Raw genomic sequence first — 26,138 nt, 5'->3', positions numbered from 1 at the left:
GTCAGACAGCGACTTCTAAAATGAAATGTTTGTTCTCAAAATATTATTTATCTCAATGTACATTGCACACATGCCATGGTGCACACACACATGTACATGTAGATAAAAATGTGATTATGCATCCCTGCAGCCAGAGGAGTTGGGAACATGGGTTAATGCTTCCAGGGAGGGCATCATTCCCAGCTCCCTGTCAGGCTGGGCAAAGCAAGCCGGACTCCCAGCCCTTCCATGGGGGTTGCTACTCTTCTTGCCAGGCTTGTCCTCACCCTCCTGCTGGAAAGGTGATCCACAGAGAGTAAAGGGATTCTTGTCCTGCCCTGCCCTTTCCTGTCTGGGCTTATGGGCCAGAAGGGTTTTCACAGGCTGAGAGATTTGGGGTTGTTCATCCTGGAGAAGAAAAGGCTCCACAGGGACTTTAGAACTCCTTCCAATGCCTAAAGAGGCTAATAAAGAGCTGGGAAGAGAAACTGGGAGTGACAGGACAAGGCTGAATGGCTTTAAGCTGACAGAGGGCAGAGTAAAATTAGATAGTAGGAAGTAATTCTTTCCTGTGAGAGTGCTGAGGCACTGGAACCCATTGCCCGAAGAGGCTGTGGCTGTCCCATCCCTGGAAGTGTCCAAGGCCAGGTTGGGCAGGGCTTGGAGCAACCTGGTCCAGTGGAAGGTGTCCCTGTCTATGGCAAGAGGGACTGGAATGAGATGATCTTTAAAGTCCCTTCCAACCCAAATAATTCCATGTTTCCATGACAAGTCCTCCAAACCAGTAAGTTCCCGGGACAACTGCCAGTAACACGGTGCTTGTTAGGAGGTGGGGACTTGGGATATTTTTTTGCTAACCTAGTAAAGCTTAAATGAAGGGAATTATATCCTTCGTTGCTGTATCCCTGAAGGACAGAGAGGGGGCTGGAGAGAACCTTCAGGGAAGGCAGAGGGCAGGATTGCATTGACCCCAAAGGATGCTGGATGTGGTCCCTGAAGCCGTGGCTGCTGCGGTGCCTCGTTGCTGCAGGGGAGCAGAGCTGCTGCAGAAGAAAAGAGGTCACCTGGAAGTTGATTTTTTTTTTCTTTTTTTTTCTTTCTCTTTCTTTTGCATTTTTTCACCAGAGCTTTATAAATAACAGACAAAACCCCTGGGGAAAAACCTCCCAACCAGCTGCCTGTTGCAAATACTCCAGGAAATGGGAGGTGGCAGGGGAAGAGGGAAGGAAGGCTAAATTTGGTGGCTTTTATTTTTAACAAGGGTTGTTTCAATTGGCTTTAAACCCATGTAAAAAAAAAAAAAAAGAAATATCCAGAGCCATGACAAACTTTTGCCAGCACCAGAGGGGCCTGTGGAGCCGAGCACTCGCTCTGGCCAGCGCGGCACGGATCCGGTGTCGGTGCCAGCCCTTGCTCCAGGACTTGACAGCTCAGACACTGCCAAGGCCATCACAGGGACGGGGAGCTCAGAGACAGAGATGAGGCGATATATTTCAAGGCAACATTTCTCCATCAAAGCCAAGAGAGGCTCAAAACTTTCCAAAGCAACCAAAGGAGGCATCTGCAAGTCCTCGCTTCTCTGCAGGATTGCTGTACTCGGGTCCCTGGTGCAGCGCAGTAAAGCTGAAGTTAATGAACCCAAACAGCCAAGCAGAAAGCAAATCCTTTCTCTTATTTTGCTTTTAAAAAAAATTCTGTGACAACCCTTTCCCTCCTGACTGGCCCTCGCTAAATCTCGCTGCTTGCAACACCTGAAGTCGAGGCGTATAAAATGACTTGGCAGCATCCCTCTGACGTTCCCCTGGCACTCTTCTCAGAGCAAAGGTGTTAACCTTGGTGTCCTGGCTGCATGCCAGGGTAAGTAATTACATTTGCCCTCTATAAATTAGCCCACGCTCGCAGCCGGGGAGCTCCAGCATCATTTCCTCCTGGCTGTGCCATGCCCGACACGCTCCACCCGGGCACCGGTTGCATCTCGGTGGAGGACGGGCACGGGGAGCAAGGTGGGCTTGCTGGTGCTAATGCTCCCTTAAATTGCTCTGAGATTACAGCTCTGGCTCTCGAAGGTGCCGTGTTCGGAAAGGAGAGCGCAGAGCTGAGCGGGATCGGGCTCCCCAGCCCAACAGGGTGACCTGATAAATTGCCACCAGTCAGCTGAACCTCGGTACCGGCCTCTTGGCTGGCAGCTAAAATTAGCTGAAATGGCACGAAGAGAATTGCTGAAACCTCCAGGAAAGTGATTTAAGGCGAAGCACGTGACCTTGCATTTGTCACGGGCCGGAGCACGCACGGGTGACGTGCGGGAGCGTGTTCAGCCCTCAAAGTCCTGAGCTGTAAAACTCTGTGGTTGGATCACACACTCCACCTGTGACCTCGTCCCACTGTTCCCCAGCACTGGATCAGCTTTAACCCCTTCTGCTGGCACCTAGCTTTTGGGGTCTTCAGCTGGTGTCTTTGGAGTACAGTGAATTTATTCTTTTTTTTTTTCTTTCCCCAGAATGAACTAGGTTGGGAAAGACCTTTTGAGCTCATCAAGTCCAATCTATGACCTAACACCTCCTCATCAACTAAACCATGGCACTGAGTGCCACGTCCTGTCTTTTATTAAACACCTCCAGGGATGGTGATTCCACCACCTCCCCGGGCAGAGGATACCTAATTGAAGGTTAGGGACAGTGTGTTGGTCAGCTGTGAGTATTTCCCACTGCAGACACCAAGATAACTCTGTCCAGTCTGGGCTGAGATGGAGTGTGCCTACATGGGGGAGATGATAAAGCAAATAGGGCTGGAAGATCTAAGCAGGAGGAGATGTGGTGCAACGTTCCAGACTTGTCATCATCCCTTTCAAAGGTTGTCTGCCTGCTCTTTAATTTCTGAGAAACTGCTGGATTCTGCACCCTGGATGTAGGGAAAGACTGGGGAGCAGAGCTGCAGAGAGGGACCTGCAGGTCCTGCTCAGTGGGATGCTGAATGTGAGTCTGCAGTGCCCTGGCAGCCAGGGGGGACAACCCTGTCCTGGGGGACATCAGCCAAAGCACTGCAGGCTGGGCCAGGGAGGGGATTGTCCTGCTCTGCTCTGGCACAGCCCCACCTTGAATATTCACAACATATGAAAGATATGAAGATGTTAGAGAGCATCCAGAGGAGGGCAATGAGGATGGTGAAGGGCCTTGAGGGGAAGCTGTATGAGGAGTGGCTGAGGGCATTTGATCTGTTCAGCTGGAGGAGACTAAAGGGAGCCTTCATCACGGTCTACAGCTTCCTTGTGAGGGGAAGAGGAGGGGCAGACACTGATCTCTTCTCTGGGGTGACCACTGACAGGACCTGAGGTTGTGTCAGGGAAGGTGTAAGTTCAGTACTAGAGAAAAGGTTTTTTTACCCAGAGGGTGGCATTGGAACAGGCTCCTCAGGGAAGTGGTCACAGCACCAAGCCTGACAGAGCTCAAGAAATATTTGGACAATACTTTTGGGGATGGTCCTGTGCAGGGAGTTGGATTCAACGATGCTTGGGGGTGTTTTCCAACCCAGGATGTTCTGTGATTCTGTGCTCCCTGTGCCTCCTCTCCCCTGGATGCAGCTGTCCCAGCGTGGGTGCCCTTTCCAGGCTGGCAGCACAGGCTGTGGCTCCCGTGGTTGCCCGTGGTGGAGCAGCTCCACCTTTCCATGGCTGTTCTGTGTGTGGGGAAGGATTTCAAGAAACAATTGACCAAATGAAACCTCCGTAATGCTTCTAAATACTCAAACACATTAGACATGCCTGCCCAGCTCAGAGATAAATTAGAGCTATTATCACTAGAGCCCAGACAAACAAACTGAGGGCTCTCTCCAAACAAGCCATTCACTCAAGAGACTGGATTTACAAGGGTCATGGAAGCAGCACGAGCTGCAGGCACCTGCTTTCTGCAGAAACCTGTTTAAATTGGCCATATTGACTGATGTAGAAGGAAGGGAGAGAGCACACCCCTGCCCTTTGGAAGGAGGGGAGTCACCCCCAAGCAGGGACTGCGGTGCTGGAATGTACTAACTGGCATTTTGCTGTCTTCAGTCAAAGCTGGAAGTCAGAGAGACTGATCCATTTTGCTTTTCTCCCATGGGATGGCTGGGAGATCAGGGTGTGCAGGAGCACAGCAGGGATGCCAAGGCCACTTTGCTTTGCCCTTGGATTTTTGTGTCTGCTTCCAAGGAGGGATGAGGAGCCAAGCTTGTGGTAAGGTGGCATTGAGAGAGAGGTCAACTCAAATCAGCATCTTGGGCACCAAGGAGAATGCCTGAAAAGGTAAATAGAAACCAGAGAGCGTGTTTTGGGCTGGGCTTTGCATGGCAGCTACAGGAAAGAAGGAGCAGACGCAGGGACAAAAAGGAGTAAAGAGAGAAATAATTATTCTGCTTGCTGGCTGTGATGGGCAGGCAGTGCCCTGGAGCAGGGTCACCAGCACAGCTTGCCACGGTGGCCAGGAGCACCACGCTGGGGCTGAGCACGACCCAGGCTGTGACTCAGAGCCTGGCCCAGGCAGGGTGTCTGGAGAAGGGCCACGGTCAGTGCAGGGTTTCAGGGCTTGGCTGGGCCCCCAAACCAGCCTGGGGGAACCAGGCTGGGGGGAGAGGCTGGGCTGTGAAGGCAGCACCTCACCTGCCTGCCTGGCAGTTCAGCCCATGCAGGCTGGGATGGAGGGTGGGATTCTCTTCTGAGGGATCTGGGATTCTCTTCTGAGGGATGTAGGATTATCCTCTGAGGGATCTGGGATTATCTTCTGAGGGATCTGGGATTCTCTTCTGAGGGATCTGGGATTATCCTCTGAGGGATCTGGGATTCTCTTCTGAGGGATGTAGGATTATCCTCTGAGGGATCTGGGATTATCTTCTGAGGGATCTGGGATTCTCTTCTGAGGGATCTGGGATTCTCTTCTGAGGGATCTGGGATTATCCTCTGAGGGATCTGGGATTCTCTTCTGAGGGATCTGGGATTATCCTCTGAGGGATCTGGGATTCTCTTCTGAGGGATGTAGGATTCTCTTCTGAGGGATCTGGGATTCTCTTCTGAGGGATCTGGGATTCTCTTCTGAGGGATCTGGGATTATCCTCTGAGGGATCTGGGATTATCCTCTGAGGGATCTGGGATTCTCTTCTGAGGGATCTGGGATTTTCTTCTGAGGGATCTGGGATTATCCTCTGAGGGATCTGGGATTCTCTTCTGAGGCATCTGAGATTCTCTTCTGAGGGATCTGGGATTATCCTCTGAGGGATCTGGGATTATCTTCTGAGGGATCTGGGATTCTCTTCTGAGGGATCTGGGATTCTCTTCTGAGGGATCTGGGATTATCCTCTGAGGGATCTGGGATTATCTTCTGAGGGATGCTCTTGAACACAAAAACTTGTTCCTCATGTAGCACTTTTTGGAAGACATCCAGTCCCCATGCACGACCTCTGATGATGAATTTGCCATTTCCCTTGGTAACTGGACCTCCTGATTAACAATCCTCCCTGCTCAAAATTGTCTTTTATTTCCCATGCAAGGCTCCCTCTCTCAGTCTTGTCAAGTCTCGCTGTTTATTTTGGGTTTTGCTGCTTTCTGTGCCTTTTACCTGTGAGCCTAACGAACACGCCAATCTCAGCTATTTTCACGCTGTGGGTATCTGGGATCAAGTCACGACGAAGATTTTCTTTGACTGCTGAGCAGACAGAGCCCTTTCAGTCTTTTGCAGGGTTGAGCACAGGCAGAGCAGAAGCTGTGCTCGCCACTGCCTTGAGCATCTCCCAGTGCGTGGGATTTTATTTAAAGTCCCAGCCTCTGGACTTGCACCATTACAAGGACCTTCTTTTTTTCCTCTCTCTTTTTACTTTTTTTTTCAGAAACCTGAATCCTCAACCTAAAAGACAAACAAAATTAATAATAATTTGGGTTTGTTTTTTTGGTTGTTTTTTTTTTAAGGTATCAGGAGCTATGTGTTGTTTTTATTTATTGTGAGCAGAAGAGGTGGTGGACACTGGCTCGGTGATTAATTTGCAAAGATGCAAACTTGCTGAGGAGACACCATGAGGCTCAGGGGCATCTCCTTCCATCCTGTGTGATTCCTGCAGGCAAGGCAAACACTGACCTGAAATCCCCACAGCTCTTCTATCTGCACAGTACCAGGGTAGGTTTAGTTAATGTGGGCGGCCTATTTGGCCTTGACAGCTCTGAATTTCCAGCCTTCATCATCTGCAGGTTCTTCTGTGTTGCTGGGCAGGCTGAAAGGCACAAGTGGCCTCACCAACAGTGTCGTGCACATGGAGAGAGATGGAGTTTATTTTCTGGCTTCCTTCGAGGGTCAGAGGTCCACTGCACTGTGTCAGCCTCTCTCAGCTGAGCGAATGTGCTTCAGTCATCCCATGGATTTGGTTTTCTTTGTCTTCCCCTGTGTTTGTCACCCTCCCCATGTCTCCTGGCACTCCTGGAATAAACCAGGAATGTTTCACACTGAAACAGCAGAATGGCTTGTCTGAAAATATTGAAATTAGGTGTTCCCCCTAAATTCATTCCTCTCTTTATACTTCTTCACAGGAAAGAAATTTGTGAAACTGGATCCAGAGCAATAGTAGCTTTGGTGGCTGAACCAAGGTGGTTTTCTATTGATTTAAAGCAAGTCCTCCTAATCACAGCCTGCCCCTCTTAAATTTCTCCAGGCCTTGCAGTGAAGATCTACTTCATTCACCATTTCCAAACTTCAAGATTTGGGTACTGTTATCTGTCATTTCTGCCTCTAAAAGGACTCTGGAGACTGGGAGTCTGGGAGCATTCTCCAACCCCCTGAAGATTTTGTTATGTGTTATTCCTTCCATGAAAGAATCAAGGTGGTGGTCAGGCCTTGAAATGCTTGACTATTTACTGAATGAAACAAATAGCTGCAGTGAAATAAGGTTTGTTGATGTCTCGGGGCCTGGAAAAAAGAGAGGGAAGGATGTGAGTGTCCACATGTTCCACATGTACAGGTTCATGTTTCCTACGAGGTGAAGGAAAACCCTGTTTGTAGCACACACCTGTGGTTATTGTATTTGCTTCAAACTTACCACATGAGGCCTAAACGAGGGTGTCAATAAAATATTCCACGGTGGGCACGTACAGCAGCAGCGACTTGTGCATTATGAAATGATCCAAGGAGCAGTTGTGCCCATCTGGCACGCCTTGATGAACCACTTCCATATCAAAATGAGGCTGCTTTGCCCTCATTTTCAGCGAGGAATGCTTGAAGATGCCCAGCTCTGCTCCTGTCCTGGTACCCAGGTGCTAAGGGGCAGGACGGACACCGGACAGACACGCAGCTCCTTGGAAAATTATCTTGCTTATTTATGTGATGGCAAGGGAGAAGTTTGTGTTTAGGGGCCAGTGAATGAACGAATTAGAACACAAAGAATTAAACTTGTGTTCATTATTTTCTGTAGAACAAACACAGTCTTGACTTTTGTTTACTGCAGAAGCGATGGAGAGGCAATCCTAGCAGAGATCAGAGCTCCAGCCAGTGAAACCCTGCAGGAAAGAGGAGGAGACAGACAGACAGACAGACAGCACAAGGCAAACAGAAGCAGTGACTGGGATTTGGGCACATTTAAAGGAGCTGGGACCCAGGGGCCAGCCTTAGGAACCCCAGAACCTCCCTCCTTCCTCCCACAGCAATGCTCTTAGCATTGACCAAGACACGATCGTTGATGTGTTGCCCCTGGAGTCAGCGGCTGAAAAGCACTTTATGAGGCAGCACAAACACAATGGGCTATTATTTTTAGGCTAGAGCCATTCACACATTTTCTCTGCAAAACGGGTACCCTTCCTCTTTGCTGCGTTTAGTTGTTTGTGCTCGCCTAATATTCCCTGCCCACCCAGCATCTAACAAAATGAGATGCTGATCTTGTCTGGGGAGGTAAAATAGTACAAATTACCCTCATCTGGAAAACCCTTTGGGTCTGAAGCTGAGAACGCTGCGCTTCTGCTGTAGCTCGGTGTCCAAAGCAGGGGAGCTAATGACCTGAGGCTGCAGGGAACTTTGGGCACAGACTGCAGCTCCTTCTCCCAGTAATGCTTTCCTCAATGGATTAGAAGAAGCTTCCCTGGCAAACTGGGAAGGAGTCCAAGCTGGGGAGCTGGTGTGATAGGAACTGACAGGGCTGGAAATTTGATTTCTGACTCTTTGTGCGTGTATTTCTTGTGAAAGAAGAGGGAGAGGGAGCCAGGGGTACTTTGAATCCTGCAATCATTAAAACCAATTCCACTTTTCCTGCCCCTGCCCACCTCCTGATATGTGTGTGAAACAATCTTTACAGCTACACAGCCATCAGATGGTATCGACCCTGCGGTGGAAATTGCTATTGACTGCTGCTGGTGCTGCTCTCTGCACTTCCGTGGCTTTTAAAGCGACACTCTTCAGGTGATTTCACTTTGCTCTTGGTACAGGCAGAGAAGCACTGCCCGAAACGGGATGGGAAGAGCCTGCAAAGGGGTTTGTGTGTGCAACAAACACCGTCACCACCCCCTGGCCACATGAAGGGTGCTTGGGCAAGTGGGAAGAGATGCTCCTGCAGAAGCACTTGTTTAATGGGAAGATTCAGGAATTTGATTTATTTTTTTTCCCCCCCCTTTTAGTCCATCGTGAAAGGATTCCTGTGTCCCACTACAGCTTTGTTTTTTTTTTCTGCTGCAATGTTAACACATAGCCAAGACCATTCTTCTACCCCTGTGAAGGATCCATCCAGTTCTACCTCAGCTGAGGGCTAGATACATTGATTTCTTGTTTTAAGGGGTGCCTCTGATTCCATATTACATTCTCTGTCATCTCCTCTGGGCTCCAACAAAAAAAAAAAAAAAAAAAAAGTTGGAAATAATAATATTTGCCTTTGATACAAGTGTGTTGTGCAGGTTAAAGAGCTCCTCTCTCTCACAGAGCTCTGCCTTTGCTCCCTGACTTCAACCACACGGCGTTGCCCAGGAGCAGCTGCAGCTGGCCAGATGTGTCCAGTGCATGTGTGCAAGGAGTTCCCTTTCTTGTTATCTGGAACAGTGACTGCCTAAAGCCTAAAGCTTCCGAGCCAGCCCCTTTGCTGGAATGCAAATAACCATTGCTATTAGCTCTGAGCACTCCCTGACAGCCTTGATTTCAGGTCACAAGACTGGCAGGCTGCTGAGGTGTCAGGAGACGTGCCTGGCATTTCCCCACTCTCCAGCCCAAGCCCTAGGAACGGCTCTCACTGCTTTACCCTGAGCCTTGATGTTCATGTGGAGAGCGTGGCTCTTCTCAGCCCGGCTCTGTCCCAGCTGAATGGGAGGAAGAGGTGGGAATAGAAAGGGCTGGATGTTGAGAGCATTTCCTGGTGGGAGAGTTTGTATTCCCAGCCCCAAGCACTGAGCAGGCTGGGAAGGGAGATGGGGTTAACTGGAATTCAGCAGACCCGGGCAGAGCTCGGGAATTTGCTGTAGAGGCAGTAAAAGGCCCGGCCTAGGAGGAGTTTAACATGCCAAACACTGCCTTGCACGCCTGGGGAGAAAGTACAGGACACTTGAGGTGAACACATGGCCCTTTGATGCTTTTGCATCTGCTGCTCACCCCTGGCATGGCCACAGGTCAGGCATGTCACTTGTGAGAGGGACTGATGGCCTCTGCCTCTCTCATGGCAGGTTGCAGCTCCCAGCACCCTGCTCCCATTTCTTTCCTCCCACCCCATTCCCACCCAGCTCCTGGATCTGCCTGTTCCATGGAAACAGCAGGACCTGGGAGGACTCTTCTCCTCCCTGCTCCTCCTTGGACTCTGTCACTGTCTTTCTCTCTGTCCTGATTCTTGTATTGCTCCAGACCCAGACTATCCAACCAGGGGAAGAACGCTTAGCTGGGAGAAGGGGCTGGGCAGCCTGGAACAGAGGAGTTGTTTCAGCTCTTTTATTTGAGGCCAGGGCAATGTGAGCCTAGTGGGATCTTCCCAGCCAGGACCTTGAAATCCAGGTCTTCTGTGAGTTAAACTGGGACTTCTGAAAATTAGAAAGCCAGGTCTTTACTGTGAGTTAAATTGGTACTGCTTCAAATGAGATTTATTAATTTACATCCTTTGAGGACCTTCCCCTGTATGAGACTGGGGGAAAAGCAGCATGTTAGAGTTGCCAGTAACTTTTTGATTGTTACGTGTCCTTTTGTCTTCCCCACTGCCAGAACCACGATGCCACCATTGTTTTTCCAGTCCCCACCCCTTGGACACCTTGACTTTTGTCAAGTCAAGCCTGGGAAGGCTGAAGCTGCTGCTAAATAGGCAAGTGTGGGAGGCTGAAGGCTCGTTCCAGAGCAGTGTCCAACAGCGCCTCTGGTTCAGCAGGACCTCCTTCCAAGGCCACAATCCCAGTGAACTTGCCTTTCCATTCTCAGGGTTTCCCTGCCCAGCAGGTGCTGAGCTGATGGGGCTGCTGTGCCACTCCTGGAATGTGAGTGTAGGTGGCTTTGGGCTCACTGCAAGATGCGAACAGTGTTTGCTCTGCAGGCTTTGCTCTGCTTCAGAGGCGGTGACAGCCTGTCCCTTCCTGGCTTCCCCTCTGCAGAGCAGTGCCTAGGAAGGGCAAGCTGCTCCCCCAGCCCAGCTTCCAGCTCCACATGTCCCACAGTAACCAGGTGCTGCTGGAGTGCACGTGTGCCTTATCAAACAAGCAGCCTTTGATAGTTTCTCTTTCTTCCGGGCTTAACCTGCCTAAGTCTTTTTGGGGTGAGATACGATATGCGACTTGACAGCAATTCGAGGTGAGATTTTTTCCTCCTGGGAAAGCATGGCAAGAAATTAAGCTTTGCAGGTTTTCTGCCCAGTCGACCAAGCAAAGAAAAGTCCTTGGTGAACTTGGGTTGGGTCTGGGGACAGGAGAGCTACTGCTGTGATTTGTGGTTATTCTCTCTTGCAGCGCTGCCTCCGTAGTCAGGAATGAGAGGCAAGCGGTTTTGACACCTCTTTATGACCTGGGAGCCACATGGAAGTAGTGGTGACTTGTGTTCTGGAAAGACAAGGTCATTGACAAGGGTGGTGCAAGCAGCTTTGGTTCGTCTGACCATGCTAGAATGCAATTGTTTTCAATTCATGGGAATGAAAGTGAACATCCTGGTTTTAGGCCGCTGGGTATTCCAAAGTGGGTGCTTCCCAAGGTGGTGTCCAATAGAGGGATATTAATAGGGCAAGCTGTTGATAAAAGCAACAGTGAAAATGGATGTCTGGTTTGAAGCCTATCTGTCCTACAACCTTCAGGGCCAGCCAGGGGACGTGTTTCCTGGGCTGTGAAAAACCAATATGGGACACAATCATATATCAGTGATTATATCGATCACTGTCTCAGACCCGTTCAGCCCAAGGACACCAGCACCTTTTGGAGAGGAGGTGTCGCTCCTGCTCCGGGAGTCTGGGGAAGGTGTGGAGCGCATGGCAGTGCTGCTGTGTGAGGGGAGGTGACTCTCCTTTAGGGAATGCTGGGTCCATACCCAAACCAATTAGTAGAATGGAGCTGGGCGAAGTACAGAAGGGACCTGACTGATAATAAGCAAAATGCTCAAATATGGGAAGCTGGGGAAGAAGCCAAATGAAAATGAAATGAAAGGCTAAGGTCCAACTACAGCAGTTGTGCAAAAAGGATGGGACAGCTGATAATAGGAAAGCCTGTAGGAACAATGGGTCAACCCCCCCAGGAGAGAGACTGAAGGAATCTGTGCACAAGCCAAGCAGGGGCGGGGGGAGGTTTATGGAAAAGCATTTCAGCAAATTGAAGCTTTTGGCTTGCTCACCACCACGGAGACCCACGTCCCACATTGTGACCTCTTTGCTCGGTGCTTTGTGCTGATGGCCAGCTTGAGAGGAGCATGGGATAGCAGGGCCCTGACTCAGGGAACAGCAAAGGTCTTGGCAGGTCTTTCCATGGGAGGACACTTCTCACCAGCTGTAGTGCTGTGCAGAGGGGCCAATGGTGTTGGTTCTATCCCTCAGCTCAGGGCTGGTGAGAACTGTCTTTGGGGTCAGCCATAGACCCCCCTTTTATGAAGGTGATACCAGAAACACGTGGCTGAGCCTCTTCAATGACAGCCTTTCTTAGCCTGGGAAATGCATGGAAAACTCAGGAGAGGAAAACCAACTCCTGACTGCAGATGAACTCCATAAAGACCATTTGAAGGGAGATGGCACGGTGGAAAATATTCCAAAATATTCAAAAGCCACGAGTCTGCATCTGAGATGCAAAGAAAGTCATTCTGCTTATCTCTAGTTCACATGAGGCAGCAGGGATTTCTTTCACAGACACTGTGACCAAGGCAGGTATTCCATGAGACTTTGGAGTGAGAACCTTGGCTCCTGCTGGTGGTTCCCAGAGGTGAGGCCCTTCTTTCTCTTGGCTCTCCATGTCCCTGTCTGTACAAGAAGGCTGGGGATAAACCTTCCCAGTAAATCATCTGAAAATGGGCTTCCCACAGAAGAGAGCCCATCTTGATGGTGGTGAAGAGGTCTGGAGGTCTCATTAGGAGGCTCGACTTGTGAGGGCTCATGGAGAAGCTGTGGAATACAGTCGTGTGTTCGTACCTCTAATGTGGCTTTTTCTCTTTCTTTAAGCACTGCACAAATGTGAGATTCTCTAGATAAAAGTGAATTTAACAGCTATTTGTATCCTTTTAGGAACATCAGTAGTGGTTGAAAGAGGGTAAAAGACCTTTTTTGTTGAGTCTGGAATGGACCTGCTTTTATTGGAGGACTCTATGACTGCTTTTGTTGCTATTTCCACTGATAGCTTTTACCTGACTTGTTTTCAAAATCCTGTTGGACTTTTTTTTTTTTTTTTTTTTTTTTTCTGTCTTGAAAAACTGCATTTCCTTGCTGAAATTCAAGTTTGGGGTCTGGAAAAATATCCAAAATGATTTTGCAGATGGCTTGCCGTGATATAGTAGTCCCAGAAATAGGGCATTCTGTAGGGGAAGTCACCTGTTTATTTCCAGGAGGGTAGACAATTTATTTTAAACAATGCCATTTTCTTTTCAATTATAGACGTTTTCATGGAAAAAAATTGCAGCAGTCTCTAAGAAAGAGCACGTGACCACAATTAAAGGATGTGCTGTGCTGTATCAGAAGGTAGCATTTAAACCAGGGAAAGTCTGAATATTGGCTATAACTCATTGTAATTATACCATCTATTTCTAACATGTAAATATGTTTGGTAGCACTTACATGTTTATGTCAGCTATTGGGAAAAGACGTTTTTCTTTTTGGTAAACTTCTGGTGGTAGGAATTTTGTTACTTGTATTTGAATAAGTAACAAACAATTTACATACCACAAAATTTTGTGTGAATAAAATTTGTTCCCCTCTCTTGTGGTTGTAGGATTTTGCCTGAGATCAGGTTATTTAATGAATAGGTAATATTAATAAGCAATGTATTAATTAAGACACGTTTTCCTTAATGGAACAGACCATGACCACGGCAGAGTTGGTGTGACACATGGATTGAAGATGAGGCTGGGAATGGAATGAGTGGGAATATATTTCTGGCTCTTCCCATCTTTACTGGGATCAGTGGTATTTAGCTCCTTTTGAAAGGGCTTTGAGATCCCCAGGTTGAGATCCCTCCAGAAGACCTAAAGTCTAACACACAAACCCTGCAAAAACCTGAAGGCTGATTTAACCTGGCACCTGGAGTGAAGCCGTGTCTCTGCTCAAATTGATGAGAAAACTCCCTTTGCTTCTGGGGACTGGGATCCTTCGCCAGGGGAAATCATTCTGAGCCTATTTCCCGTCCTTTTGACATTTTCTGTCTTATCAAAAGCCAAAGGAGTAAGGAAGAAGGTTAATGACAAAATTGACAAATAAACAGTCGGTTCAAAGCAACAAGACGTCTCCAGGAAAAATGTAGAATTTCCTCTGAAAACCAGTTAGGAATGTAAACACTGCCACGTTTCAATGTAAAAGAGACCATCTACGTGGCGCTCATTGTGTTACAGGGACTGTGGCTGTCTGGGAAGTAGAAAGGGCTTTGGGTTTTCCATGGAAAATTTTTTTTTAGGGGAAAATTGGAGAAGAGGGAGGAGAATAATTTGGTCGTGGTGGACGAAGAAGGGCACGGCCAAAGCGGTGTCTTAGGTAGAGCCCCTCTGACGGTGTGAGGTATGATCTGTGCGCTGTCTGCTCTGGGAGGTCAGGTTTGGGGCAGCAAAGCAAAGGAGTCTCTCTTCAGCAAAAAGGAAATATTTAAGGAGTCTCAGGGCAGGAAACCGCTTCTCATCCCGGTGGCTTCGTGAGTGTTGAGCGACGGTGACAGTGGGATGCTTCCCTCGCGCTCGGAGAACAGGAGAGAGTGTTTGGCCTTCGTTTCCAAGGGCTCCACTTTGCCACAGTAATGGTGCATTAACAACAGCTTGATTTTCATTTAATAAATAATAGGAATTACGCTGTGATGCGGCCAAGATTTTAAACAAGAGGCTCCCATAAACATTTTCTGCAGGAATCTGCGATAAACCAAAGATAGCGTTGGACGTACTCGGGGGGAGTGGGGACGCCAGACTTGGACGCTGTCCATCTGCTATGCCATTGAAACAAAACCACTTTATAATAACCACAGAGGAGAGGAAGCGAGGCAGCTTGGCACATACACTTACACTATGTGTGGTGGAAATGTTTATTCTTTATTTCAGAAAGATTTAGTGGGTGTAGAGATAATAGAGCATAGTGCTCACTTGTGTCTTGGGGAAGGAGGGGTGATGGTGTTTGGGTTTTAAGGGAGTCCAGTGTCGGCTCCCATGGGGAATATTTTCGGTAATACCTATTGCAATCTCATGCACTTGGAAGGCAGGAGGAGACAGAGGAATGAAATGTGCTTTTCAGGAGAGGTGTTGTAAAGGCCTCCGGATTAGTTATCTCTGACAGGAAGGATTTTACAGACTCCAGCAGACGGCAGAGGCAGAATCCTGGCCATTTCTGCACTGGCACGTAGATCCTCCAAGGTCCTGTGCTGGGATGCTCCCATTGGAGCAGCTTGGAGGGTCTCCTGGCTCCTGCTTTCTCCGGCCTGATATGCTGAGGCATCACACTGTGACTCAGAAAACAGGGAAGGATCTTCAAAACAAGAGTCAGGAGGGTCAGCAGGCCACTGCATCCCATAGTTCCCAATGTCCCTGTCATCCTTTTCCCGCTGTGCACGCTCAGCTCTGCTGCACCGCCTGTCCTTGGAGCCGCTGAAAATCAAACCCAAAAGACTCTGGGGTGACCTGTGGGGGTGGGAGAGTCCCTGCCAGGGTTTGAGACAGCAAATGTCTAGACTTGGAATGTGAGCAGGCAAGTGAAGGGATGACTAAGTGTCTGAAAGTTTGGACCTTTGGAGAGGAGTCCCTTGGCTCTTCGTTTCTTGGATGTATTTCTGCTTCCTGTGGAGCCATGGAGATGATAATATTTTTTCTCCCCCTTTTTTTTTTTCCCCTTTTCAGGAAAGTAAAAAATATACGGATCTGTCTTGGGCGAGAAAGCAGAAACCTTTGAAAAATTTTGGCAAATCAAGACACATGAAGAACGTGTTGAGTGAAACATTTCAGAGCGACAAAAATCAAAACATCTCACTGCGCCTTCAACCGCTTTAAAACATTTTAATGGTTCGAAAGGAAATTTCAAAATGAAAAGTCGTGTTTTGCTTAAAACACTGGAAAGTGTTTCATTAAAAAGGAAGAGTGGAAGCAAAACAATTGCCTTCTGTATTTTTTTCTCTCCAATGAACCTGATGGGTCTTTCCCCAGTCAGGAGCTGGGACTAGACACATCTTCTGTTGTGCTACAAGGTACCTGGAGCTGGCATCCTTTGATCTAAAGGACAATCTGATGAAGCTGTTTGCCATGCAAGAAATTCTTGAATCACCCAGTTTTATTTATTCATTTTTAAATGCAAATTTTTAGGCCAGCCCAGTCCCAGGGCCATGCCTGCCGACCAGCTGATGCCTGCAGAGATCTTTGCAGACACGGGGCAGACTCAGATGTCAGGGAAGGAAGAAAGGGGCTGGGGAAGTCCTTCCTCGCCAGAACACTCTGACATTAGGTTGGAATGGTGGTCCTGGCGGCTTTGGAATCTCTGCTGGCTGTTGCTGTGCTGTGTGGGGCGTTGAGGGGACACCAAGTGTGAGATGTGGCACCGCTGGTAGCTGTGTAATGCGCTTGGACAGGCTCTGCACCGGCAGAGAATCACAGAAGCACTCCTAAATTGGAAGGGACCACACTGGGTCACCCGGCCCAAGGTTTAGAGAGAGAAACGGCACCCTGAAGACACGCTGAGATGAAAGGATCTCCCTGGGGGCTGCAGTGGCCGGGGAACCCTGCTCGCTCCTGGGAGATTTGGGGACAGCGTGGGATGCAGCCGGATGGCAGAGGGGCAGTGGGGAGGCACAGAGGATGCCTGGGGGGCACCAGGGCATGGGGAAGGCCGACAGGAGGGGAGAAAGGCTAAGGGGAGGTGGGATGGCTGGCTAAGGGGAGGTAAGGAGGAGAGGCTGAGAGGAGACGGAGAAGGCTGAGGAGGGAGATGGAGACTCAGAACGGCTGAGGGTAGGTGAGGGGCAGAGGCGAGCCTGAGCAGCAGCCGGGGGGCCGCGCTGCTGCCGAGGGGAGGCGGAAAGGCTGAGGCAGCGCTCGGAGGGGCGGGGAGCGCGGGCCGGGGCCCGGGCGGGGGCTGAGGGCCGGCGGGGGCCCAGCACGGCCAGCCCGGGCCGGCCCTGCGGCGCCGCGCTCGGCCGGGCTCGGTCGCTTTAAGGCGCGGGCGGGGCGCGGCCCCGTCCCACCTCTGAACCCGGAGATTGACGGGCGGGCGCGCAGGGGGCGGCGCGGCCCGCGGGCCGGCCCTCCCGCCGCCGCCGCCGCCAAAGGGGGCGGGGGGGCGGGCCGGGCCGCTGGCCCCTCCTCCCCCCGCCCCCGGGCTCCTCCGTGCCAGTTTGAGGAGTCCGGAGCCGAACAAAAGCAGGCGGCGAGGGCCGGAGCGGTGCGCGCAGGCCCGGCGCAGGGGGGGCCCAGCCAGCCCCGAACGCGGCCCCGGGGTGGGGGAAAGTTTGGAGCCCTCCCCCGGTGCTCCGGCCGCGGTAGCTCCGGCGCTGCCATCGCGGGCGGCCGCCCCGCCGCGCCCACCGCTGCCGCCGCCTCCTCGCCGGGCGCAGCCCCCGGCCCGCCCGCTGCCTCCCCGGCGCGGGGCTGAGCTGCCCTGCTTTTGGAGTCGCCGCCGTTTTCCCTCCCTTCCCCGGAACCCCCCCCCCTTTCCCTCCCTCCTCCTTCCCTCCCTCCCTCCTCCCTCCTCCTCCTCCTCCTCCTCCAGCAGCCAAAGGGATTTTTTCCCCTTTCTTTTTTCTCTTTTTTTTTTTTTTTTTCCTCCCCCCCCCCCTCCTTCATTTTTCTCCTCCTCCTCTTCCTCCCCGCCGCGGAGCCGGGCGCCAGCGTGAAGGATAAATAAAAAGCGAAGAGGAAGAGGCTGGGGAGGAGGAGGAGGAGGAGGAGGAAGGGGGGGGAGGAAAGAAGAAGAAGAAAGCGAGCAAGAAAAGAAAGCGAGGAGCCAGGCGGCCAGCCCAGCCGCGCCGCTCCCGGCAGCCAGGGCAGGAGGCGGCGGCGGAGCGGGGCCGGCGGCCGGCGATGGATGACCAGCCGCGGCTGATGCACACGCACAGCGGGGTGGGGATGCCGGGGCACCCGGGCCTGTCCCAGCACATGCAGGATGGACCAGGCGGGGCGGAGGGGGAGGCAGGCAGGAAGCAGGACATCGGAGACATCTTACAGCAGATCATGACCATCACGGACCAGAGTTTGGACGAGGCGCAGGCCAGGTGAGAGCGGCGGGGAGCGGGGAAGGGAGGGGGCAGGTGCCGGGAAGTTTCCCCCGCGCCCCGGCCCGGCCTTTGTTGTCCGGCGGGGGGAGCGCGCCCGGCCGCGGGCGCATCGGGGGACGGGGGTCCTGCTGCTCCTGCTGCGGAGGGAGGGGAAAAGAAAGGGGACCGGTTAATACCAACCCCCCCCCCCCACACACACCCCTCCCCGTCTTTATTATTTCCCGTCTTTCTCCCACCTCCCAACTTCGTGGCCGTTTCGAGGGGTCGCCGCGCCCGCAGCCTCCCCCTCTCCCTCCATCCACAAACTGGGCCTGGCTTTTCCCAGCCTTTTTGGGGTGGGGGTTTAACCGCGGAGGGCGGTGGTGGTTGGGGCTCCGCTCCGGGCTCCCCCGAAAGAGCCACGAAGTGCTGCCCCGCTTTTAGGGCTGCTAATAATGTTCTTTTTTTAGGCCCCTGTAGTGGTGTTAATTTTTCAGCGCGTTTCTGCGCTTTGAAGATGCTTCATAGAAGCTTTGCCTTTTTTTCTTTTTTTTTTTTCTTTTTTTTTTTTTTTTTTTTTCTTAATTGCAGATGTATTTAAAAAGGGAAAAAAAATAAGGCTGCAAGAGCCGGTATCTGAATTGCCCTGACCTTCGGGGAGCGCAAACCTAATGCACGCCTTCAAAGGCACTACCAGAAGTTCAGGGAGGGAAGGAAAAAAAAAACCAACCAAACCTCAAATAAAGGAATTAGAACAAAAAAGTTGCCCTGAATTGCCTGGGTTACACTTGATATTTCTTCTGGGCTGCAGAGCTGCTTGGTGTGTTGTCCTTCCTGCTGATATACATGCCCCGAGTTGAAGCAGATTGCTAGAATACATTGTTCCTGGAAAAACGCACCGCACAGCCCCAAAACTCGCTGAAGAACTTGCAGAAAGATAAAAGTACCCCCCAAACCTCAGCTTCCATCCTCCCTGCCTCCACAGCTTCTGCAGAGCTCCCGCTTACCAAGAAGGCTGCTTGCAGGGTTGATCTTACTCATTTTCTTATGTTCTTGCAGGGGCAGAGTAGCTGGGAGGAGGAGGAGGAGGAATTCATTCACTTTCTCCCCGGCCAGACCCGGGGCAGTGAGGGGCTCTTCCTTTGGAAAGTTGCAGGAATCGTGTGTGTTCCTGCCTGGATAATTTAGTGTACTTAATCAAATCAGTAAAACCAAAGCAGAACAGAGCTAGGAGAAGGCTTTATGGGTTTGCCTTGCTGGTCTATTTCAGCTCCTCACAGTACTTTTTTTTTTTTTTTTTCCCGTAAATTATTATTATTTTTAATTCTGACCTGGCAAACACGCTGTATTTATCAATAACGTTTGGCTTTGTATTTCCTCCATCCGTCCTACTATTGCACAGTTGTTTTGCTGCCTCTTTCTTTTCTTTTTGTTCTATCTTTCTTTTTTTCTTTTTTTTTTTTTTTAATTAAGTTTTGGGAAGATGCAAAGTGCCAGCATTATTTGTAAGAGGGCCCTTACAGCATATGTACGTGATTTGCGTATACCCAAATGTCTGCGCCCATCTGGGTGTGCTGATAAGGGAACGCTGTGGTTCTGCAAGGGTACATACCTTTGAGAGACTTCATCAGATATATAAATCTTTTTAACATGTTGTGGGTGGTGGGGTAAGTAGTGTGAATGTTTGCCAGATGTTCACATCGTCTTTCGCGTGTAATTTCGGTTGGTAAACAGAAAATCCCCCGTAACCGGCGCCTGATAGCAGCAGCCCTGTGTGCAACTGAACCCTTGGCTAAATCACCCTATGGCTCAAGAGGAAAAATTAAATCACACCGTTCCTTTGCCTCAGCGGGCGCGTGGTGGCTTTTAAAACCAGCCAATTAAAACGCCCCCTCCCCAAAGTCTCTCCTCAAAACCCACAGGAGAACGGTCAGCTCTGGAATAACAGCAGCAGAAAGGAGCGGCGTTGAATAGCGTTCCCTCCCCTTCCCAGAAGCAGCCGGCTGTGATTTTTAATGTGTTTACTGTCCCAATTGTAAAGAATTAAATTTTAACACCTGCAAATAAGCTGGATGTAAGTAGAGCACGGAGGCAGAGGAATGGGGTTCTCTCTCCATACGTCTTCCTGTGCTCCAAGTTGGGCGCTGAAATTCCCTGAATTGACAGCTCTAAGCAGAGGATGTTTCCAGCACTGGGGCAAGGAGGAGTTTATCTCCCCTCTGCCTCACAGGACGAGCCTAAGAAAGCACATGGCCTGGTGTAATATTGGAGGTGGGGGACGGGGAGAGCCCAGTGCTGTGTGTTTATTGAACGAGACAGTTGATCTGAGCTTGGCTCCCAAAAGCTGCTGGCTTTGCCGTGGAGCATCGTCTGCCTCGCGCCGGCCGTGGAGCTGCTCGGTGGCAAAGGCGATTTCCAAGGCATTCCCAAGCTGCTGACATTCATCTCCCCTGTGTTGGGCTGTTTGCAGCACTGGGGGCTCAAACCTGCCCTCCCTACACCAGCCAGCATGAATTTGGAAAGTTGTTCCTCATGGTGACATCCTGAGCTCACCCTCCCCTCTTTCCTTTTCTCTCCAGGAAACATGCTTTAAACTGCCACAGGATGAAGCCAGCGCTTTTTAATGTCTTGTGTGAAATCAAAGAAAAAACAGGTAGGAAATCAGTGCTGTTGGTTCTGTATTGTTTTTCTTTTTGCTCTTTTGGGGATTTTATTCCCCCAAGCCTGTGCCCCCCCTTTTCCCATGCAGCAGTATTTAAGTGGGGAGAAATAACTCGTTGGTATTTAATGCTTCTGGCAGTGGACTTGCATGATGTGGTTTGTGTCTAGAAGAGAAAATACAGTGGTTTAATTTCTATTGTATGGTCTTTCTTTATTTATTGCTTTTTCTGGGAAGAAAAAAAAAAATCAACCCCTTGCAATTTCTGTCTTGCTCTAGTTTGTTCTTTAAGACATGGCACTGCTTAAAAAACAAAATAAAATCTGTATGCAAAGTGGGTGTGTGGGAAATAATCCCAACAAAATGAAACTCTGCAGTTGTATTGCCATTAGTATTCAGGTAAACACAAAGGTTTCTTACTTTTTTAAAGAAAGGGTTAAAATGCTCTTGTCTGCCAATCATCCAGGCTAGCTCATGTAAGAGCGAGTTGTCAGTTGCCTTTAGTGAAAGCAATATATTAGATTGTTAGTTACTTTAGGGTACTGTTGTTTTATGGCATGGGGTGTTCTCAGGCTTCTTTAGAAGCTAATGGCATGAGAGCGTTGGTTCTGCTGTTTCCCACTTTCCAGACCTCCTACCATGTACTAACACACTTATAACACATCCCAGGGGGGCATTTAAATTTTAAAAGCAACAATTAAAAAATAGCAGTCATCAATCAAGGGTGATCTTAAACAACAGATGCTCAGGGAAGGACATTTAGCAACATGCACCACTTATTTATGTATTTGTTGGAATTTCTCTTTTAGTTTTTATTTTTTTTTCTCTTAAAAGGAAAAAAAAAAAAAAAAAAAAGTGGGGGGAATGATGGAAATTTGGGGGGTTCATCTCTCCTGTTGGCTTTCTGAGCTGACCAGAGTTGATCTGTGGCCTTTCCCATGCGGGTGTAGCTGCCTTGTTTTAGCACGCTGCAAAGTACTTGACTTTTCCCCCCCTTTCCCCCCTCTTTACAACAAGGACTGAAACAGTCAATAATTCATATCTAAGCCATATAAGCAAGGGCATGACATGAATGAAAGTGACAATAAATATGATTGCACACCCAGTTGATATACATTGATAGTTACACATAAAAGGGGAACAGCTTTCAGAAATCTGAACTGGGTCTTATTTTTATTTCATTTTTTTTCCCCGTTCTTAAATATATAAATATATATATATATCTATAAACCTCCCAGCATGAGCAGCTGATTGAAAATACAATTACTTGACTCTTGCAATATATATAAAATGACTAAGAGGGCCCTTTGTTAAGCGTTGTTTGTGCAGCGTGTAGCCCAGACAAAGCACCTACCGATGGCATTCGGCTCTCCGGAGTCCTCCCAGCTGCGGGGCCGCCTCTGACCTTCCCGAGGAGCCTTTCCCTACACACTTCCCTTAATAACCAGCAGTGGGTTTGGTATGGGAACCTCCAAACTGCTCTGATGCTGGAACGTGAGAGAGTCTACGTAGAGAGAAACCTTGTGGATTTTGTAGCGTTCCCCCAAGCGCCGCCACAAAAAGAGGAGCCCCCGAGGTCCTTTCCCTCTTCTTTCTCCTTTAATTTTGTGTGAGCCAAAGAACCTTTGCCTGTCTCTTCTCCCAAGTGTGTTTGGTGCCGCATTTGATGCTCCATGCGTTGCCTGCTCAGGGACATTTTTTGGCAGGGCAACTGTTTAATCCCAGCTCAGCTTCGCTATCAGCGCAGCGGCAAAGTTAGGGAAGGAGGAATCTGCTGGGACCAAACTTGGTGGGAAAAGCCAGGTGAGCTCAGGGGTGCTGTGAGGTCCCGGCGAGCTGGGGAGGGATGAGGAGCTGTGCATAGCCACAGTGACGGGGTGCGATAATTCCCGGCCGCCAAGGAAAATGGAAAGAGGTGGTATAAGGTGAAACGTGCTGCTGGAAATAAGGATGTTAAGGTGTGAACTGGGGCTGTTTCATGTTTTTATAAAGGCTGTTTGTTAGTGCTGTGCCTGCATTACTTGGCTTACGGTGCTGTGGAGGTCTTCAAAGAGGCTGACTCGAGAGAAGGCTTTTGGAGCGTTGTTTATCTACCCTTGGATATGTTTGCGGTGAATTCTTTCACTTTGCAAATTCAAAGACCTCCTCCCTTTTCTCCCCCCCATCTGTGTCCCCAAAAGTCACACTTCATAGGAAAGCAAACAGGCAGATGGTTTAGGTTTATTTTTATTTTTTTTTTTTAATTATTTCTTTGTGGGCCCAATGCTAGGAGGAAGTTTGCCTTGTTTTTTCTGGGGCCGAGGGTACCGCCTGCGTCTGTTTGCTTACCCCTTCCTTGCGGGCAGCGGCGTGAAAGTTGAGCCAACTTCTCGCTTCCCACTTTCCATTTAGCTTCCCAGATTTTTGCATGTGTGGCGTTTGAAATCCTGGTGATTGTTTGTGGTCACTGGTGGGTGTTTGAAAGTGCGTGCGTACATCTTCCCCCCGGCGTTATGATGTGCAGAAATGTGCGTTCGGTTACCCCGCTGCCTGATTTAAGTGACTCCAGAGCCTTACAGAGACTTTACCACCATCTCTCGCAACATTATGGCTACTATTTCACAGCGTTAACCTTGTCTTGAGCAAACCCAAAGTGTCCATAAAGTTCATAGAAAAATAGGTCATCTCTACTGGTCAAAGAGTTGCCTTTTGCATTTGGGCTCTTTAGTTATTTTAAAGTATTTGTTATCACTTTGAAAAATTATAATGATTAAAAAAGAAGCTCAGGTGGTTGCCTTTTGTCTGCAAGCCTGGGAATTGCTGCTTTTGGGGTCATGTCTGTTTAAAAGTAATAAAAGTTGAGAGGTCTCATCCAGGCAGGAGTATGTAAGGGAGGAAAAAAATTGCCGCTTAAATATACATCGAAGTTGTCGGCGTTCATTTGGTGTGTTTTCACTTGCTGTTGGTCGCTTTGTTGCGAGGGAAGGGGCAGGACTGCCTTCAAATGGCTGGCTGGCTGGCTTTTTGGAATAATAATTATGGAAATGGGAGGCATTGTTGTCCTAAATACAATTGATTCCTCCATCAATAAGGATTGAAATCGGAAATTGCATTCCTGATTTATAAAAAGTTTGAAGGCAGGGGTAGGGGCTCTGTCTTTATGGCTTCTTGGGGTTTTTTGTTTTTTTTTTTCCCCCCTCTCTCTCTCTTGGTATTTTTTTTTTTTTTAAGCTGTTCTCTGCATGAGCAGAATAGCTAAACAGAAGAATCAGGCAAGGCGTACGCAGACGTGGGGTCCTTGGATGGCAAACTGGAAAATATCTGCTGTCAAAATGCAGCAGCATCTATTTCAGCTGTGAGCCTTTCCCAACTCCCATCTCGTTCGGCAGGGACAGGCGGGGAGAGGCTGAGCACAGGATATATGACCATTTAATCTGATTCCTCCTCCTTAAGAGCTTTTCCCATCGTTTCACTTTCTCCGCTCATTTGGGGGAGGTGAGGGCATCGGGCAAATTCGACTTCTTAAAAAGACCCTGACTTTGCATTTGAAATCCCACAATTTTTTTATTTTCTTATCTTCCTCTTCCTCCTGTGTTGAAGGGATTCAGGATTAAAAGAAAAATGTACATAGCACCAATGGGGGGGGATTTACAAAGTGGAATATTTATAGACAGCACTGATTAGCCGTGCAATTGTTGTTGAATAATGGGTTTGTTGTCTTTTTTTTTTTTTTTTAATTTTAGAACATAGTAGCTATATAAGGTGCCTCTTAGCTACCTTTCCCTGTGCATTATCTTCACCAAACTTAACTCAAATCAGATCTTTGGAGGAGGTAGGATTTTTTCCCCTTCTTCTCTTCCTTAACACCCCTTTGTTCTCTCCAGCTCTGTGTTCAATTAACACCCCCATCTCAGAACTGTAGTCTTTTTTTTTTTTTTTAATGTCTGTTACTGTATTTCACTTCTGACACCTCTCTTATTATTCTTGCCTGCTATTTCTCTTTAATATAGCAATTATGATATGGGGTTTCTTTTTCTCCCTCCCTCCCTTCTCTTCTCCACGCCCCAAGTAAAACCCCAGCAGGAGCAGCATGGGGAGAAGGGGGGCAGATGTGGTGTGTGCAGCGCTGGGGTTTTTGGGGTGTGGGGCAGAGCTTTAAGAGGGGCACACTGGCAAGCCCAGCGCCCCTTGGCTCAATCTTTCCTCCCAGCAGGATGGGGCATCTTGCTTTCCTTCCCCCCCAGCTCTTCCCCAGGGTATCAAATCCTGCCCTCCTCCTTATCCTGCTTTTCCACCCGAGGAGGTTTCCCAAGGCGAAGGAGAGAGTTCAACACCCCGATTTGAATTTCAATGCAATTCCTGCACCTAAGGCATTGGAAAGAAAGCTCATCAGGAAAGTGCTCAGTGCTCCAGCCCTGCAGGATCCAGGTCCCCACTCAGCTTTGGGCAGGTCCAGTCCTCACCTGGCTGCTCTCCCTCCTGCCCTTCAAAGGGGAGGAAGCCTTTGCTTTGATATTTGTTATTACTATTTTTTTTTTTCCCCTTCCAGCTGAAAGGTTTTGAAGGCAAAAGTGATGCTTCTCTCTCCGTGCCAGGCAGAGTCTGCAGGGTCCCTGGTTTGGCTGCCCTGGGGGGAAGGTGAAACATTTTTGGGAGAGCAGGGCCTCCAGTCCGATCCACACTGCCTGAGGAAGCCTCGCTGTAACTCACAATTAAATTGCTTCCAGAAACCTGATGCCTTCAAGGGAAAGGAGGGGAGGGAATGTGCAAGGGACTGGAAGACAGGGATGGCTTGGTGGACCTTGTCTTGGTGGAGGACTGAATTAACACAAGAGGAGTGGCTACCTCTGGGATTGGCTGGGAGGGAATGGAAACCAGTCATCCTGATGGGAGGTGGGACATGTCCCAGTAGGTCCTGGTAGCTGGAAGCAGCAGGGTCTTCAGGGCTGGACCTGTCTCTAAAACAAGTCTGTCTTCTGGGCTTTTATCTTCCCTTGTGGTGGTGTCCATCAGGGATCTGCTGGGGATGGGTGGCTTTGGAGGAGCGTGCTTGTGGGGAGATTTCTTTTTTTTCCTTGTAATTTCTTATTTTCTTCTTCTCCCCTGGTAGCGTGTGGCTGGAGCTCTTTGAATGGAGCAGGCTTAATTAGTTTAATCAAAATTGGCCTCCTGCAATCCTCCAGGGGAGGAGGTGGGAAGAACAAGGCTGCCAGTGGGCTCTTCTTCCCACCTCCTCCCCCTCAACCTTCGCCATCAAAACACAGAAACCAGGCCTGGCTCTGGCATAACATTCCCACTCCTGAGGGACTCCCCACAATTTGGGGTGTACAGGAGCAAACCTGTTCGCTTTTTATTTCAAGGCTTGATTTTTATGGGTGCCTGATGTTGAGCAAACCTTGTTGCAGCAGAGCAGGAAGGTGCTCTGGGAAGGTCTGCTGTGTCCTGTCCCATCTGTTTGCTCCTGGGAGATGGATGAGCCAGTCTTCCAGCTCTTGGTCCCCATGCTCCCAAGTTTCCAAGCCTTTGCTTGCCCTCCCCAGTTTTTGGGTAGCTTTGGGTCCAGGGAAGGAGGGTTCCTGGAAGATGCAGTGCCAGCAGTCCACTTTTTGGTTAATCCCTGCTGACAGCACTGGAGGAATACAGCTCTGTGTTTGCTATTAATGCATGATGGAAAAATACCTGTATTAGCCAGATGTGGGCATAAACAGCAGCAAACCAGAGCATTCTCTTCCATGAATGTTG

At 49.4% G+C, this 26,138-nt stretch overlaps 1 protein-coding gene across 2 annotated transcripts in view; it reads left to right on the top strand.

Moving 5' to 3' along the window:
• Window positions 1-17,324: 17,324 nt before the first annotated feature.
• Window positions 17,325-26,138, top strand: part of PBX1 (PBX homeobox 1) — a 126,223-nt gene continuing 117,409 nt past the window's right edge. For both annotated transcript variants that reach the window (XM_014257594.2, XM_005528680.3), the window contains exons 1-2: window positions 17,325-17,776; window positions 20,338-20,411. In XM_014257594.2, the coding sequence (XP_014113069.1) occupies window positions 17,586-17,776; window positions 20,338-20,411 (265 nt within the window). In that variant the 5' untranslated portion in view covers window positions 17,325-17,585. The remainder of the gene's footprint in view (window positions 17,777-20,337; window positions 20,412-26,138) is intronic.

Source organism: Pseudopodoces humilis, chromosome 10 (genome assembly GCF_049639895.1).
Source record: "Pseudopodoces humilis isolate 2021_Gansu_Grassland_sample_001 chromosome 10, ASM4963989v1, whole genome shotgun sequence".
Lineage (NCBI taxonomy): Eukaryota > Metazoa > Chordata > Aves > Passeriformes > Paridae > Pseudopodoces > Pseudopodoces humilis.
The sequence above is the reverse complement of the archived record's forward strand: the minus strand, read 5'-3'. Positions and strand labels throughout refer to the sequence as shown.